The 15,659-nt window shown below is 66.4% G+C and overlaps 1 protein-coding gene across 1 annotated transcript in view; it reads left to right on the top strand.

The window, feature by feature from the left end:
- LOC122423879 overlaps nt 1–11,158 on the top strand; it is a 30,550-nt gene extending 19,392 nt beyond the window's left edge. Inside the window, exon 5 of the mRNA XM_043441337.1 lies at nt 290–11,158. Coding sequence (XP_043297272.1) covers nt 290–481 — 192 coding nt within the window. The 3' untranslated portion in view covers nt 482–11,158. The remainder of the gene's footprint in view (nt 1–289) is intronic.
- The last annotated feature ends 4,501 nt before the right edge of the window (nt 11,159–15,659 follow it).

Genomic DNA, 15,659 nt, shown 5'->3' with positions numbered 1-15,659 from the left:
GAGTGGGGAGAGGGGCCCTCTCTGAGGCCTCAGAGTCTCAGCAGCCTCCTGCTGGTCGCAGGTCTGTTTGCACATCACCAGAATAGATGGCCCACCTGCCTGGGGGTATTCCAGGCCCCCAACGTGCTCCTGGCCCGTGGTGTCCCCCGAGAGGCTCTGGGTGCCCCTGAGCTGTGCTGGCCGCTGCGGGGTCTTAGGGCGGGGTCTCTGGGAGGGCCGAAGCCAACAGTGTGCAGATGCGGGGTGTGTGCTTTCCCACGACTTAAGCAGGATCTCTCTCTCTGCCCAGGCCTCATCCTCCGCCCGGACGCCTCAGCCCTCTGCTGACGCCTGGAGCTCGGATGACTGTGCCACGCTCAGGTCAGGCAGCATTTGGATGTTGAAAATCAGAGCTCCCCACCCGCTCTGTCCCGGCCCCACCCTGGGCTGGGTATGTCTGACAGAACACAGACGTGTAGCACACGTGCGTGCGTGCGTGTGAGTGAGAGAGAGGGTGTCACGGGGCCAGACAGGCAATTCCTGCCCATTTGCTCAGGTTCAGCTGGGGGTGCGCCCCACTCAGCTCTGCCCTCCCGCCAGCCTCTTTCTGCAGCCGAGGGTCCAGGTGAGTACAGAGTGAGGGGCTTGCTGAGGTCTCCCCCAGGCTGCTCGACTCGTGTTTCTGGCTGGCCCCGGCACATACGGTGGATGAAGTCCCCTTTGCAAGGAGGCAGCCACTGCAGGAGGGCCTGGGCGGCGAGCTGGGGCCCAGTAACCACTGTGCAGAGATCAGGGGCTCGGCACGTGAGGACGTCCCAGCCTGCCCCTTGCCCTGTGCCCTGATGGAGCCGTCGTGCCCCGAGTTTGCTGGGCCCCCCTGGCCACACCCTGCCCCTCCCAGGAGCCAGCCTGCAGTGCAGACTGTCGGGCCCCCCTGGCTGCTGCCAGCCTCCTAGAGGGCCATGGGGTCCGTGAGGGTCAGGGCCGGACCGTCAGCCTCTCCCTTCCCCCTGCCTGGTGCCACGGCCCGGGACAGGCCTGCCTCCCAGGTCTGCCTGGACAGGACCCGGGACCCCTCTGGCATCTGGGCCTCACGTGTTTACAGGTCCAGCCTGCCCGCCAGACTCCGCAGACGCCGCCCAAGAGCTTTTGTGTCTGCACGCAGGGCCTGCGCCAGCCGCTGCCCGAGGGCGGGGAGGGGGGAGGCCCCCATGGGGACATCAGGGACGGGGAAGACCTGACGGGAATGTAGCAGAGCAAAGGAGAGTGCAAACGGGTGGAGGCAGAGAGCAGGCCAGGCCCCGGGAAGGACGACACGAGAGGAGGACCGGGGACCGCCAGGCTTTCACCGGGGAGACGGGCCCCCCCCCCGTGGAGACACGGGCCCTGAGAACTGTATCCAGCACCCAGGCTGGGGCACCAGTGTGCCCTGCGACCGACCCCCAGGGCCTGGCAGACACGCAGGAGGCTGTGAGGGCACGTCCCTGGGTGTGTGCGGGGCACACGCCCTGCCTCTGTACCCCGTTGGCTATGGCCCACCCCACTCCAGGACTCCACAAGGCCCAGCACAGGTCAGGGGCACCCAGATCCTCTCGTGGGACCACGGGCCAGGAAAACCTTGGGGGTCTAGGATACCCCCGGGGCAGGGGTCGCTGTGGGGACCCTGTCTCCTGGCCGTGACCCCAGACTCCCGGCAGTCTTGGGCCCAGCAGGTACAGCTTCTCAACGTAGCTCTGCCATGGGTCGCTGGGCCCACCACGCATGCCTGCGTGTCCTGTGGACCCACATCCATGCAAACCCCTAAAGAGCCAGCGGGGCGGCCTCTATCCACAGGTCCCCAGGGCACCACGGAGAACAGGGCCAATTTCCAGCAGAAAACCGGCCGGCGTGGGTACTGACTGGGCCCCATGAGGCTCCCGCCTGCTGCCCAGCGGGGTGGGACACCAGGGTGGGCAGGGAAAGAGATCAGGGCGCGGCCCAGGGCCCAGACCTGGACACAGGCCCTGCCCTGGCTCTGCCCCTGCCCGTCTCCATCAGGGCACCAGGCCCGGCTGTACCCCAGATACGTGAGTAGCGTCTCCCCTGAGTTGGTTGCTTTGCAAGGGCTCCCCTGCTGGGTGCAGCCAGGTCCGTGCACCGGGACCCTCTGAACCTGTCTGCCGTCTTTAGAGTGAGGCTGGTCTCCATCCTGAGTTCCCGCTGCAGGAGCAGGAAGGAGTGGCAATGGCAGGACTCAGGGCTCCGAGGAGAGTGTCGCTGGCCTCTGCTTCACGGCTGGGGTTCTGAGCCAGGCACTGGCTGATGGGGGGAGGGTGCCGTGCCTCTTGTCCAGAGGAAGTGGAGAGGGGGCGCCCCAGAAGGGACACGAGTCAGGCAAGCAGCACAGGCGTCTTGAGTCAGAGGCTGTTGTGGGCGGCTCTGCCCGGCTCAGGCCGGGGTCTCAGTGCTGCAGGAGGTCCCGCGAGCTGTGGCCAGGCACCCCTGGGGCGTTTCTTGGCAGCCGCCCCTGTCGCCCCCTCCCCCCGCACTGGACAGACAGGAGGTGCCAGCCTGGATCACGGTGGGGTGGCTGTGCCGGGGTGTCCCAAGAAGGCAGGAGAGCCCCTCAGGCCACTTGGTCAGAGGCTGCCCCGACCTCAGGCCAATGAGGACCCAGACCCCGTGAGGCATCCATTCTGGAGGCCACCCAGAACCCCCCTGAAGGGGCAATAAGCCCTCTGGCAGCCGGGTGACCTGGAGCTCTGGCAGGAGGAAGGTTCTGGAGAGGGCGCTGCCCGTCTCTCTCCCCGGCCCGGCCCACTCGGGCCGGGCTGCCTCCTGAGTGGACGTCCTCCCTGCCCTCCGCGCCGCCCGCCTTTGTCTTCCCAGAGCCGCACAAAATGGCCGCCGCCCTCCGCCATTTTGTGAGCCGGACGGCGGCCGGCGCCGGGGAGGGCCCCGCGCGGCCTGGCCCAAGCCCAGCCTGGCTTTGGCCGTGGCTGCCGCAGGCTTGGCAACGGCCGGCGTCTTGGCGAGGCGTCTGGGAGTCCCGACCCTGCCGGCCCCTTGCCGCCCCAGGCTAGCCCGCCGAGCGTGAGGAGACGCCGCACCCCAGCTTCCTGGAGAGGCTGAGTCGGGAAGGCCGTGCCCTGAGGGGAGACCTCGCAGCCGCGCGGCCGCCGCGGACAGTTCTAGAAATGACACGGTTGAGGGGAGCCGGCCGCCGGACACGCCGCACACAGAGGCAGGTCTGTGTGGGCCACGCGGAGGAGGCAGGCAGCGCCCTGGGCCCTCCGAGTCACCCGCTTTCCCGCCTGAGCAGCCTTAGGAGGCCTTCCGGTGGGACCCGGCACCGCCTGTCCCGAGGAAGCTGCCTGTCCTAGGGACGTCGAGGCGCTACTTCCTACAGGAGGGCGCTCCCTGCGGCCTGAGCCGCACAGCCGGCTGCGCCCACCGCCTCAGCATCCTCGGAGACCAGATCCTGAGACCCCAGCCCCCAGAGACCAGACCCTGAGACCCCGCTCCCCCCAGACCCCCGGAGACCAGATCCTGAGACCCCGCCCCGCTCCTCAGAGACCAGACCCTGAGACCCCGCCCAGAGCCCCAGGGCCGGGGCCTCTCCCTCCCAGAGACAGAGCTCCTGGGTCTCCTTCCGCACCCCGCTGTCGACTCTGTGTGAACCCGCGCCGCCCCCCCAGTCAGCGCCAGGCGATCGGGGCAGAGGCGGCGGCCGTGGTGGGGGTGGACGGGGAGCCGCCGGGCGTCCGTGCCCGCCCGCAGGACCCAGCGACGAGGGCCTCCGATGGCAGTCTGCGTGCTTCCCGGAGGGGCGCAGAGCTGTGTCCGGGAAAAGAGGCCGGGCTGGTGTTGGAGGAGAGGGCGTGCACGTTACAGGGGCTGTGCCCTTTTCCTGGCATACGGGGCGGCTCCGGGGCCACGCTCTGGCCTGTGGTCCCCGGCTGGCCAAGGCTAGGTCCTCGCCGGGCAGCACGCGCATAGCAGAGCGCACCGCAGGGCCTCGGGAGCGGTGGGGCGGCATCCCCGGACACCCGCGGCCCCACCAGGCCCTCCAGGCTGGGTTGGCTGCTGGGCACACAGCCCCCCGGTTTTCCCCAGACCCCCGCTCGCGGTTCCCGGAGACGGCATTCCGTCACCATCGAGTAGGGTTTGCGCACTGTGCCCTCCCACCACCCACTCGGGAAATCCAGCCAAGGACGGGCTGGTGCCACGCCCGGCCAGGTCCGGAGCCTCCCGGGGTTGGCGGGGTGGTGCTCAGGGAGCCCCGGCAAGCAGAAGGCACCTCTTGAGGGGCTGCGACCAGGTGGGGCTGCCCCGGGGCGCGGTTTCACGCCGGGCGTTTTTAATGATGTGGTTGCATCTGGTCCCCCACCCACCCCCTTCTTTCCTCTCCTTGCCTTGTGACCCAGACTGCGGCTGCGACTGAGAATATTTCCAGATAAATACGCGCCTTTGAGGTTAAAAGGATTGCCTAACGGTTAAACGCCAGACGGAGACACCCACCGGCCGGGAGAGGGCTCTGCCCCTTCCTGGCTGCTGTTCCCTTTGGACTCTGAACAGACCCTCCGCGGTGAGAAGCCGCTTCCCCGGTGATCGCCCCGCCCCTGGGCACGGGCACCTGGACCTTCCTCCCCACAGCCCTGGCTGGCATCCTTGCCGCACTTACTGAGCAACCAGCTGAGGCCAGAAGTGCTGACTGACTTGCCTGAGGCCTGTAGCTGGTTGAGGCCAGAGCAGGGGACAGAACTGTGGCCAGGCAGCTCCCAAAGCCATGTGTCCCCAGCCCGTGCCCATGGCCCTGGTGAATGCAGGGGTGTCTGCAGAGCAGGGCTGGATCCATTGCCTGGGCAGCTTTAGCCTCCCGGCCAGGAGGAAACCCCCCGCCTCCTAGATGCTAGAACTTCCTGGGGCCTTTCGGACTCACACCTCTATGGGCAGTGACCCTCGGGCCCTGGTGCACCTCTAGCCCCTTCGCTGGGGAGTGGACATTTACCCTGCGTGCCACCTCCCAGCTGCAAGCTTGGAGGAGGACAGGAGAGCAGGCAGCCAGAGCCTGGCACAGACTTCCGGGCATGGGAGACCTTGACCTGGGGCACAAGGGCGTCTGTCTTGGGGAGGCTGGTAAGGAAGGGCACCAAAGAGAGAGCCCCCTGGCTCCCTGAAGAGAAAGGCAGGCATTCCAGCATCTGTGGGCGCCCCTTCCCCACCTGCATGGCGTCACTGGGCTGTATACGGGGCCGTGGGAAGAGCCAGGGTCAGAAGGCTGGCTTCCAGGTCTAGTTTTTGTTCCTGTGTCCCCCCCCCCCTGCCCGGGGTAATCTTGGGGCATTGAAGCTACTGCGCCCTGCACGCAGCTGAGCTCAAACAGAAGTCAGTAAGCCTCCGCTCTGCCATAAGTTTGTCCTTCTTATGCCAGGGGCCTTTTTTGCATGTAAAAAAATTTTACATGGCAACTTTTGATTCCTGAGTTTGGCTGCCCCTTTCAAGTGTGTGCCCAGCCCTGCCCAGCCTCTGCCCGGCCGCAGCCGGCCTCTGCCGGGCGCACGTCTCGTTAACTTTATGGGCCATGTTTGTAGGGAGACCTGGCCCCCAGATGCCACCCCCCATGCCTTTTTGCCAGACTCCATTGTTGGCACGGCTTGCCGAGCAGAAACACTGGCTGCTTTATGGGGAGAAACCTAATCGGGGTGGCGGTGGGGGGGGGCCGCCATGGGGGGGGGCCCTGGCTCCCGGTGGCCCCAAGCCAAGCCCGAGGTGACTGCGGGGTGACACCGTCTGTCTGCCTTGCTCGCTCCAGACATCCGCCCGGCCCTGAAAGGGCCACCTGCCCACCGAGGCCTCCCACACACCTGTCCCTGGTTGGCCTGTCTGCTCCCTGCCCGGCGCCCTGCCCACGGGCCGATGCTGGGGCCTGGGGCTGGGCCGGCAGTGGCAGATGGCAGGGCAACTGCTGACCACTTGCTCCCGCAGCCCTGCCCAGGGAGCCCCTTTCATGGCACAGTGCCTGTTCCTGCCGCCACCTCCGCTCCAGGCTGACCAGGAAGGGTCCCTTAGGAGGTCTCAGACCCCTGCCACCCCACTGGAAGAGGGGAGGTGTCTGCTGACCGTCCCTGGGCCGGACCCACGGTAACTTTTAGGGCTGTGGGGCAGTGGGCCGAGCAAAGTGTGCCTCCTGACACCCGGAATCGGCGCCTCCCCCCCCCAGCTCCGAAATGTCTCCATGATTGGGTCTCAGACCTGGGTCAGCCCTCCTCCTTCCCGCCAATCCTGGGTCGTTGGCTAAAGAAAGCCAGGTTGTGTGGCAGCGGTTCCCTGGTGGGCAGGCAGAGCCCGAGTTGGGGAACCCTGCTGGGGGTACACCTGCCTCCTGCCCACCTGGAGAGGCCGTTAGCTGGGCTGACCTGCGGGAGCCCAACCGGCGCTCGTGGAGAGAGGAAGTCCCCCTGTCTGCGGGCATCTTCACGGGCACCGCTTGAGTCAGCTGCACGCCTGCTGCAGGTCTGGGTGTCCAGACGTGAGACCTGGGGCCCAGGAGGGCAAGGCCAGGTCCCAGAGCCAGGACAGAATGAAAATTCACTGGGGAGCCCCCCCCCCAGCCTCCCGATGAGGGAGGGGAACGTGTGTGGGGAGCACAGAGTCTTCACGGGCAACGGGGCAATCACTCCTGGCTCAGGAGAGGCCCGGGCAAAGGCCAGGAGGCCCGTGGCAGGGTGGGGAGGGCTGCCCAGGGCACTCTGCTGCTCTGGAGGCTGGAGGGGGAAGTGACGGGAGCTGGGCCAGGCGGGGCACAGAGATGTGCGCCCAGGTGACTGATGGGCGTCGGGCCTCTGGGAGCGCGGAGGGACAGGGGGCAGGACAGCACCCCCGCGGCCCGGTGGGCCACCCTCCGTCCCTGTTAGTGGCTGGGGACACCGAGGCTCCGTGGTTGGCACATGCCAGGGCTGGACACACCCCACTGGGTCTGGCTCCAGGTCCGGTGGCCTGGGCTGAGGCTCAGAGGCCCTCCAGCTGGCCGAGTGGGCTGGAGCCAGGTGGGGCCGCGAGTGCTGAGTGGGCCATGGCTGCAGCCTCAGACTGGGTCCCGGGTGCCCCTCCCCAGCGTTTCCACTCTCGGGACGGTCTGAGGCTTCAGGTCTGAGGCTTCACTTTGCAACTTCGTTGTCGGGAGCCTCCTCTGTGAATTGCGGAGTTTGGCTCCTCCTCCTGACTCCCACAAACGGCGTGACACATGGGAGCAGCACCCATCCCTTTTCCCCTGGCCGGCCCCCCACAAATGTCCAGGCCCCAGAGTGGGCGTGGAAGGTCTGGCCACCCAGCATAGGGACGCCAGCAGCCCTGGCCACTCAGGGATGAAGCCTGGGTCTTGTTCATTCCCCACCTGGGGTCGTCAGGCAGCCAGAGCAGCCGCACTCTCCAGGCCTTCCCACAGGGCGTGTCCCCAGGCGAGGGACCGTAGTGAGACAGGCTGGGCTGAGATGCAGGATGCGAAGGAGGTGGATGGGTGAGTCCAGGGAGGAGGCGGGGAGCAGCGGCTGGAGCTCAGGCTTGGCTGCACCTCTTGCGCAAAGTCTGATGCTTGTGACTTTTTTTCTAAACCCCAACAGGCCAAGAAGTAGCTCTGAGATGGGAGTGTTTGCGTGAGGCCAGCGTTCCTCGTGGTGAGCCCAGCCGGGACCCCCAGGAGGCCCCTGTGCTTCGGGACACCGGTCCACCCTGGCCTCGGTGCGGTGACTGTCCCCCACAGCTGACTGTGCATGCCCCTCCGGCCATCCTGGTGCTGGGAAGTAAGGAGCCACGGCGGGAGGATTGTAACGGGGAGGGATGTGGTCAGAGCTGTGTCTGTGATGCCCTGTGACCTCAGCCGTCAGGGAGGACCCTTGGTCACCCTCTCCTCAACCCCTGTCCTCAGAGGTGGGCTGGCTCTGTCCTCGGGGACTCCCTGGTCCTGACTGCTGGCGGGGAGTTCAGGCAGAGACAGTGGGACGGGACCCTGAGGCCCTCTCACCCAGAGTCCCTTCTGGGGCTTCGAGGAGAGACAGGACAGCCACGTGTTGGGGTGTTCCCGGCTTCACGCCCCAGTGGCTGCACCTCAGTCTCATCCTCTGGGTGGACAGCCCGGAGTGGGCGCTGGAGTCCTCATCCCTGGCTGAGGGCCCTGGCACTGACTTCATACCCCTCAGGGTTGTTCGGGGAGCAGCCGCTGCGCTGTTTATTGGGCCTGGGCATGAGACCCCCGCTGCTGTAGTGAGCGAGGCCAAGCCGGGGTGAGCCAGGGGGCGGGCCCTTCCCCTGCCCGGGGCCCACTGTGGTCAGTGATCCTGGCTTCACCATGGCACAGAGCAGCCCGGTGCCTGCCTGGAGGAGGCAGCCTGCTCGGAAGGGGCGTGGGGGGAGGTGAGGGGCGTCTGACGGCTCGGCGCCCTTGTACAGCAGTACCAGTTACGAGGCAGAGGTGTCATCAGGCAGGAAGCAGAATGACCTGTCCTCTGCCCTGTCACCTCGGCGGTGTGACCTCGCGACGGTCACATGACCTGTGTGGGCCTCAGGCTTGGGCGCTGGGGCCTGTGTCTGCGGCTCCAGCCCAGACACCCTTCCCTGAGAGCCAGGTTCGCTTCTGGAAGGAGGGAACATTCTAGAGCCTTTCCCCAGGGGGGAAGCCCGGGTTACCCTGATGGCAGGACCAGGCTTCTGGGGAGGGAGTGCCCCCCCCCAGGTCCAGTGGGTGGAGGCGGGATCGGGGGTGGCGGTGCTGTGAGATGGGGGCGCGGTGGGCACTGTGGCCGCTTTGGGCACAGGTTGATCTCTAACAGACGCCAGCCTTCCTCCCAGCATCTCCAGCGCAGGTCGCCTGGGGACACCACGGCCTCTCCTGTCCAGATGGGAGCGGCCCTGCCGCCTGTGAGCCTCTCCTGAGAGCCCCGCGGCCCTCTCGGCTGCACCCGTGTCCCCGCTCCCTCTCCCCCCTCCTTCCCTCCCCGTCCTGGTCAGCGGTCTCGGGCAGGGCAGCTCCCTGGGCGCACAGGCCCCTGCTGACCCGCCTGCCAGGGCCCCGGGCCCTCAGCCTGCAGCGCCACCCCGAGCTCCTGCCCCCACCGCCGCCTCCAGGAAGCACCTCCGGGAGCCACCAGGCGCCAAGACTGACTGACGGCCCTTTGGGGTGAGGTAGTAGGTTGTATAGTTTGGGGCTCTGCCCTGCTATGGGATAACTATACAATCTACTGTCTTTCCTGAAGTGGCTGTAATACCGACAGCAGCCAGCACCCAGGACCCTGGCTTGGGGGGTGGGGGGGGCAGGGGGGCGGCCTCTGCAGGGTGGGGCGGTGCTGTGTGGCCTGGGGCAGGTCCCGGGGCCGGCTTTGATCCACCCGTTTCTCGAGTCGACAGCCTGTCCAGCTCAGGGCCACACCTCTGGTCGGAGGAGGGAGGGGGGCTGGGGCTCCGCTGTCGCGGGCAGGAAGCGAGAGGCGCGTTCTCCAGCCCGCGGTGGCCCCGTGGGGCCCGTGCCCACTCCCCGTGCCCGCAGGCGGGCCGGCCGCCGCGGGGGAGCCGTGGTGCAGTTGGTGTGGCCCTCCACGGCTCCGGGGGCCGCGGGCTGGGCAGGCGGCGGACGGCGGACCCTCCCACAGCCGGGTGCCGGCGGGGTGAGGTAGTAGGTTGTGTGGTTTCAGGGTAGTGATGTTGCCCCCTCGGAAGATAACTATACAACCTACTGCCTTCCTTGAGGGGCCCAGTGACGTCCCACGGAGGGTCCGCCCCCGCGCGCAGCAGGCGACTGGGTGGCTGCAGCCCCGGGTGGGCGGGCGGGAGGCTGCGGGTACACACCTGGAGCTCAATAAAGCTGTTCAACGTGGAGATGGAGTTGGCCCTGTTCCTTCTGGGAGCCTAGGGGCTGGGCGCTGGAGGGCATGCGCATTGGGGTTGGGAGAGTGGGTCTGGCCTGACGGGGGGCCACCTCTGGGCTGCTGGGGGGTCAGCACACCCTCGTCTGCCATCCCGGCCACCTTCAGGCCCTCCTGGCGGGTGCAGGCCCAGCCCCCACCCCTCTCACACCCCGTTTGAGAACAAGCTGTGGGACCCAGGCTCCAGAGGCATCCCTGGGCCCCCACCTTGGTGGAGAGGCCCTCTCAGGCCCCCTTGCAGGTGGTGTGGACCCCCGTCAGCTGCTCAGAGCACAGTCCAGGCCCGGCGCCGGACGCCCCCTCAGACCTGGTGCCTGACCGGAGCCTGGAGGTTCCCAGCTCCCTCAGGACAGTTTCCGGAGTAGCCCTTAACGTCAGGGGTCCATCTCCGGGCTGACTGCCTTCCCAGTGTTCACCCAGCTTCTGCTGGAGGTCTCAGGCTGTCTGCCAGTGGCTGCTGCAGGCCTGTCTCCAAGACCCCAGCCCAGGTGTTGAAGAGACCAATCGCCCTGACCCAGAGTACCCTTGGGGGGTGGGCTGCCATGCCCGGGTCCACTCCCCGCCCTGCGATCAGAGCTCATGGCCTGATAGGGAGCAGGCCAGACACACAACAGCCACTTGTTGTGGTCAGCGCCAAGATGACGGCAGCCCAGGGGCTAGGAGAGCCCTGAAGAGCCCTGGGCCCAGCACTGCAATCGGAGGTGGCTTCCTGGAGGAGGTGACACCTGGCTCACCCTGCAACTTTCTCTACCTTCCAGTCAACCGACTTCCAGCCTCTCCTCTGACACCAACTGGCTGACCCCAGAGACCAACAGGGCCCCAGATGCGGGCCCGAGGGGCATGAGGGACAGGGGTACCTATCACCTGGTCAGCAGTAATGTGTGGAAGCAGCTGAATCTCAAAACAAACTGGATGAAGTCAGGGTGGGCAAAGCAGCTACTTTGTCTGTGAGACCCTGGGAGGTGGCAGAAAGGGCCCAGCTTCAGGAGCAGAGGCCTGGGCAGCTACTCTGCTCACCAAGCCTGTTTCCTCATTCAATTTCATAGGGGCTGTTGGATGGATGGAAGGAGCTAGCAGTTGAAACTGCTCAGCTGGGGTAGTGGAGGGGGGTGTGGGAGGGAGGGAGCTGGGGGCCAGCCCTGAGCGCTGGTCTGAAGCTGGGCGCCTGCTGCCACCTGCTGCCTAACCAGGGAGTGGCTCCTGGCCCGTCGTGGGCCCTGGGTCTGGCCAGCAGGTGAGCAGGGTGGAGAGTAGGCTGGGGGCCCCCAGACTGTCAGCACCCCCTGGATAGGCCAGGACCAGGCTTAGAGATGTGGGTGAGTGCTGGGGGAGAGTGAGAGACCATGACCCTGGAGGTGATCCCCTGTCCCCAAGCGTGCAGAAGCCAGGCCTCCTCGGACCTCTGCCGGCTGAGACAGGCCACGGAGTGCAACCGTGTCCCACCGGGGAGAGGTCTGCACATTCCTGCCCTTCCTGGGAGGCGCCTCATCAGAGGGACTCGAGGGACTTCTGGGTTGTCCAAGGTGAGGGGCCTTTGAGAGACCAGGGGCCTTAAGGTTCACAGGGACCACCGCTGACCTTGAACCCCCTGGGAGGGATGACGGCAGAGCCAGTCCAGCGTTTAGACCCTACGGACCATGACTGAGCCAGGGCCCGCCTGGCCAAGTGGGCACAGAGTGACCAGGCCGCCCCCAAGGCTGAGGTGACTTGGGCGAGACGACAAGGGTCCAGTGTCTCAGGGGACACTCAGGGTCACGGGGCACAGCTAGCCTGTCCATCGGCAGGGTGGGCACAGCGCCAAGGCCCACATACTGTTCATGACAACTGAAAGTCTCACTTCAATTCTGTTTAAAACTCGAAGGAAAAATGAATACAATGATACTGACTATATATTACATGTAATATACGATGTATGTAGTGACTGTGTATAATAATACATACTATTTAACACATGGCATCCATAGCAATGAAACCAGCTTGGAGTTCCTTGGTCTTTATGCCACCGGGTCCTAAGACATGTTCTGTAATCATGTTTATGGAGGAAGCACCCCTCCCCCGACCCCCCTCCCCCCTCTCCAGCCAACCTGGGCCCTGCCTGTGAGCACTGCCTCCTTCAGCTCCATGGCCCGGCCACCTCCCTGGCCCTGGGCCCAGCCCTGCTCTCATCCCCCTCGGTCCCCCCTTCCCCGGCCAGCTGGAGGGCGGGCTGGGCAGGGCCCCGGGGCGGCCCCTGCCATGGCACCGAGCGTCCCCGACAGCGACACCGTGTGGCGGGAGAAGGCCATGGCGGCCGGCCGTGGGCCCTCCACCGCCCCGGCCCAAGGCTGTGGAAGGGGCTGACCCCACCAGGGGCCAGAAGCCTGGGGTTCAAGGTCAGCCCGGCGGGGAGGGCCCCAGATCTTCCTGCGGACGAATGACTGGGCAGCATTCACTGCCCCCCCCACGCCCTGGGCAGGGTGCACCCCTGCATGGCCCCAGGTGACCCAGCTGGCAGCGTCCTGCCCCCCCCCCCCATCGGCGCCCTGCCTCATGGCCACACCCGCAGCACCCCTGTGAGGGGCAGGGCTCCCTGCCACATCTGTCACCCTGTCTCCAGGCACCGCCTGCAGTCCTGAGGCCACGCTTTCTGCAGGAAGGGAGACAGTCCCCGTGCCTGGGAGGACAGAGACCCCATGATGGGGGCAGCCCCGGCTGAGGGGCCTGACGTGGAAGCCTCAGATGCCAGGCTGAGACGGGAGGGCAGGGTCTGGCTCTTGCCGTAGGACCAGGGCCGCCTGGAGAAACTTCATGCCCATCGGTGTCATTTAGCAGAGATGGGTTTCCGCCGTGTTGTCCCTTCTGGATCAGGCAGGGTCTGAGGGTCCAGGGTGGGCTGGGGGGTGGGGCGGGGGTCCTAGGGGCATCCCTGGGTCAGGTGGGTGAAGAGGCTGAGCTCAGCTAGTCTCTCTAGAAGAGGAGGGGGTGGCACCAGCTACAGTTACGTTTGGCAGAGCCTGGACATCTGGAGGTCTGAGATGGGCCAGGAGGAGAGGGCTTTCAGGCCTGGTCTGCTCAAGGGCTCCAATCCCACCATGGCCTCAGCTGTTCTTGAACCCAAGGCTGCCTTCTTCCCAGTTTCCTGCTTGGTGGCCCAAGTTCATCATCCGCCCTGGGAGCAGCAAGTGCCTCTGGCCCCAAGGCTCCCATGACCTCTTAGATCGCCTGCTGCAAAAATGACCCCAGGGCCTGCACATCTCCATGGTGACCAGGTCTCCGTGGCAGGGGTGAGTCTCCCAGGGATGGGAGCGGAAGGCTCCAGCCACTGGCGTAAATACTCCCGAGTCAGCCCCCGCTGGGGATGCCACGTGCCAGGGCTATGTCTCTGGCCCTTAGGCAGGGGCTGCAGTCCTGAGCCCGTTTCATGGGTGTGGACACCGATGCTTAGAGAAGCTCAGTGACCGTCCCCGGGCCACACAGGGGGCCAGGGCAGAGCTGGAACCGCAACCAGGCCTGTGTACCCCAGGCGGTCCTGCAGCTGTCGCTACCCTGGGGTGTCGGTCTGCCCATGGTGAGGGGATGGGGGTGCAGAGAAGGGGCGGGTGGAGTTCTGGACTCCCTTCCCTGTGGCCGGGGAAGCAGACCCAGCCCAGGGCCTGCCCAAGGTCCTCTGCCATCTGCCTCGCACACAAGGGTCCACTTTAACAAGAACAAAGTGGCTGCCCACACCCCAGACACCTGGCCCCTCAGAAGGAAGTGACTCCCTCTCCCTGCGGGCTTGACCAGGGCTTAAAGGTGGTGGGGCCTGGGCCCCAGCGCTCCGCCTTCTTCCCAAATCCTGGGTGTCAATCCCACAGCCAAGCCGCAGGTGGGCAGGGCAGCGCAGCGTGGTGACTGCTGAGGTCTCCAGGGAGCCAACACGAAAGGGCAGCCCATCCTGGAGAGGACCTCGCCCCCTCCTTGAGCCCCCTCCTTCCCCTCCTCCCCTCCCTGCTCCCCACATCATGGGGTCTCCCCCAGCACCCCCTCTCCCACACCTCTCCTGGGGCAGCGGAGAAGTCCACGGCCCCTGGCTCGTGGGGATGTTCCATCCCCCACGCACCGCAGGGAGGCCCGAGCAGCTGGCCTGTGGCCTGAAGGCATCAGGGCCCAGGCAGCAGCTGGTGGAGAGAGGTGAAGGCCTAGGGGGATCGGAGAGGCAGGATGAGGGGACAGAGGACAGGGAGGAAGGGGGTGTGTGAAGGCACCTCTATGGTGGGGTTTGGGGTGGGGGGCTGGGAGGGAGGTTTCAGGGTGTGGGGTTGGAGGGGGGCTCTGGGTGGGGGGCTGGAAGGGGGGTGTTAGGGGGTGTTCCAGGGTGGGGGGCTGGGAGGGGGGGTTCAGGGTGTGGGGCTGAGAAGCGGGGTTCAGGGTGTGGGGCTGGGAGGGGGGTTTTGGGGTGTGGGGCTGGGAGGGAGGAGGACAAGCGCCCCCCGAAGGGCAGGTGTGGAAGAGGAAGGGCGGTGGAACCAGTCCAGGGGGTGGGGGTCCTTTCGGGAGAAGGAGGCACCTGCAGGAGGCTGCCACGCAGGTCAGAGTGGGCACAGCTCCCCGGAGCATGGGGGCAGGTGGGGGCAGGACCGTTCCAGGAGGGAGAAAGTCCTCTGGGGGTCGCCAGTGGCCCAGGAACCCAGCACCTGAGGGCCCAGCCAGATGTCCCACCACCCAGTGTTTGGGGCTGAGGCTGGGGCAGAGCCCAGCAGGAGCCCTGGTGGAGCTGGGGATGGGGGAGGCACCCTCCAGGTTGTCTGCGGTCACCCCCAGATGGAGGCACCCCAGGTGCAGGCAGAGCATGGCACCAGGGAGTCAGCCAGCCACCTGCCAGCCCTCTGACCCACAGGCATTCAGCCCAGCAGCCCCTGCTGCCAGGGAAGGGGCCCAGGGTGTGGCAGAAGGGACACAGGCTCAGGAGACCACCCCGCAGAGGGGCCTCGCCCTCCCCCTCTCAGCCACACCCCAGCTGTGTGACCCAGGCCCTCTCTGAACCCGTCTCCTCATCCAGACTGAGGACAAGCAGAGCGGCACTTGCAGGTACTGCGGGGTCCCTGGACCACAGACACCGGCCAGGTGGGCGGAGCAGGCGGACCCCGCAGGATGAGGCAGTGAGGGTCCAGCGCTGCTCGGGGCACGGGGTGCCCCACTGCCTCCCTCCCCCGGGCATCCCAGGCCTTCCCCGACAGCCACCCAGGCCAACAGCGCCCGCACTCGTTCCCCGTGTCCCCGTTTTCTCTCCCCACTACCCACTCTTGTCTCCACTGAGCTGTCAAAGCAAATCGGGGCTCCCCCGTGGTGGGCCAAGATGTTCACTGGTCTTGGCTATAAGGCGACGTCACGAGGCGCAACACCAGGTGCCCGGGTTGCTGGGCGGGGTTGCTCGCTTCCAATTGGCTGCTGTCAGGAAGGGGCGTGACCATGACAGCAGGGGGCGGGACTGTGATTCACCCCCGGAAGCAGCGGTCACTCCCGCAGCTGGGAAGTGGGGAGGTCCGAACATTTCTGTGGCCTGGACGAGGTCCACGCTGCTGTCTGTGTTCCGTGATCACCCTGGGGGTGTTGGTGTTCCGTGAAACTGTTCGTGTCCATGGGAGGACTGCCAGACCCAGCTGACGTCCGGGGCTGCTCCCTGCAGCTCCAAGCCCCACCTGCCCCTACCCCGTGTTCCTTATCGACCTGCGTGTGGCCGCCCCCCGACCCCCGAGGCTGAGCTCCAGGGACCTGTGTCATCTTGTCGCTGCCTTATCCCCAGCACCTGGTCTAGTGCCGGGTGCA

The sequence above is a fragment of the Cervus canadensis genome, chromosome 21, assembly GCF_019320065.1.
Source record: "Cervus canadensis isolate Bull #8, Minnesota chromosome 21, ASM1932006v1, whole genome shotgun sequence".
Taxonomy (NCBI): Eukaryota; Metazoa; Chordata; class Mammalia; order Artiodactyla; family Cervidae; genus Cervus; species Cervus canadensis.
This window is presented reverse-complemented; position numbering and strand designations above follow the sequence as displayed.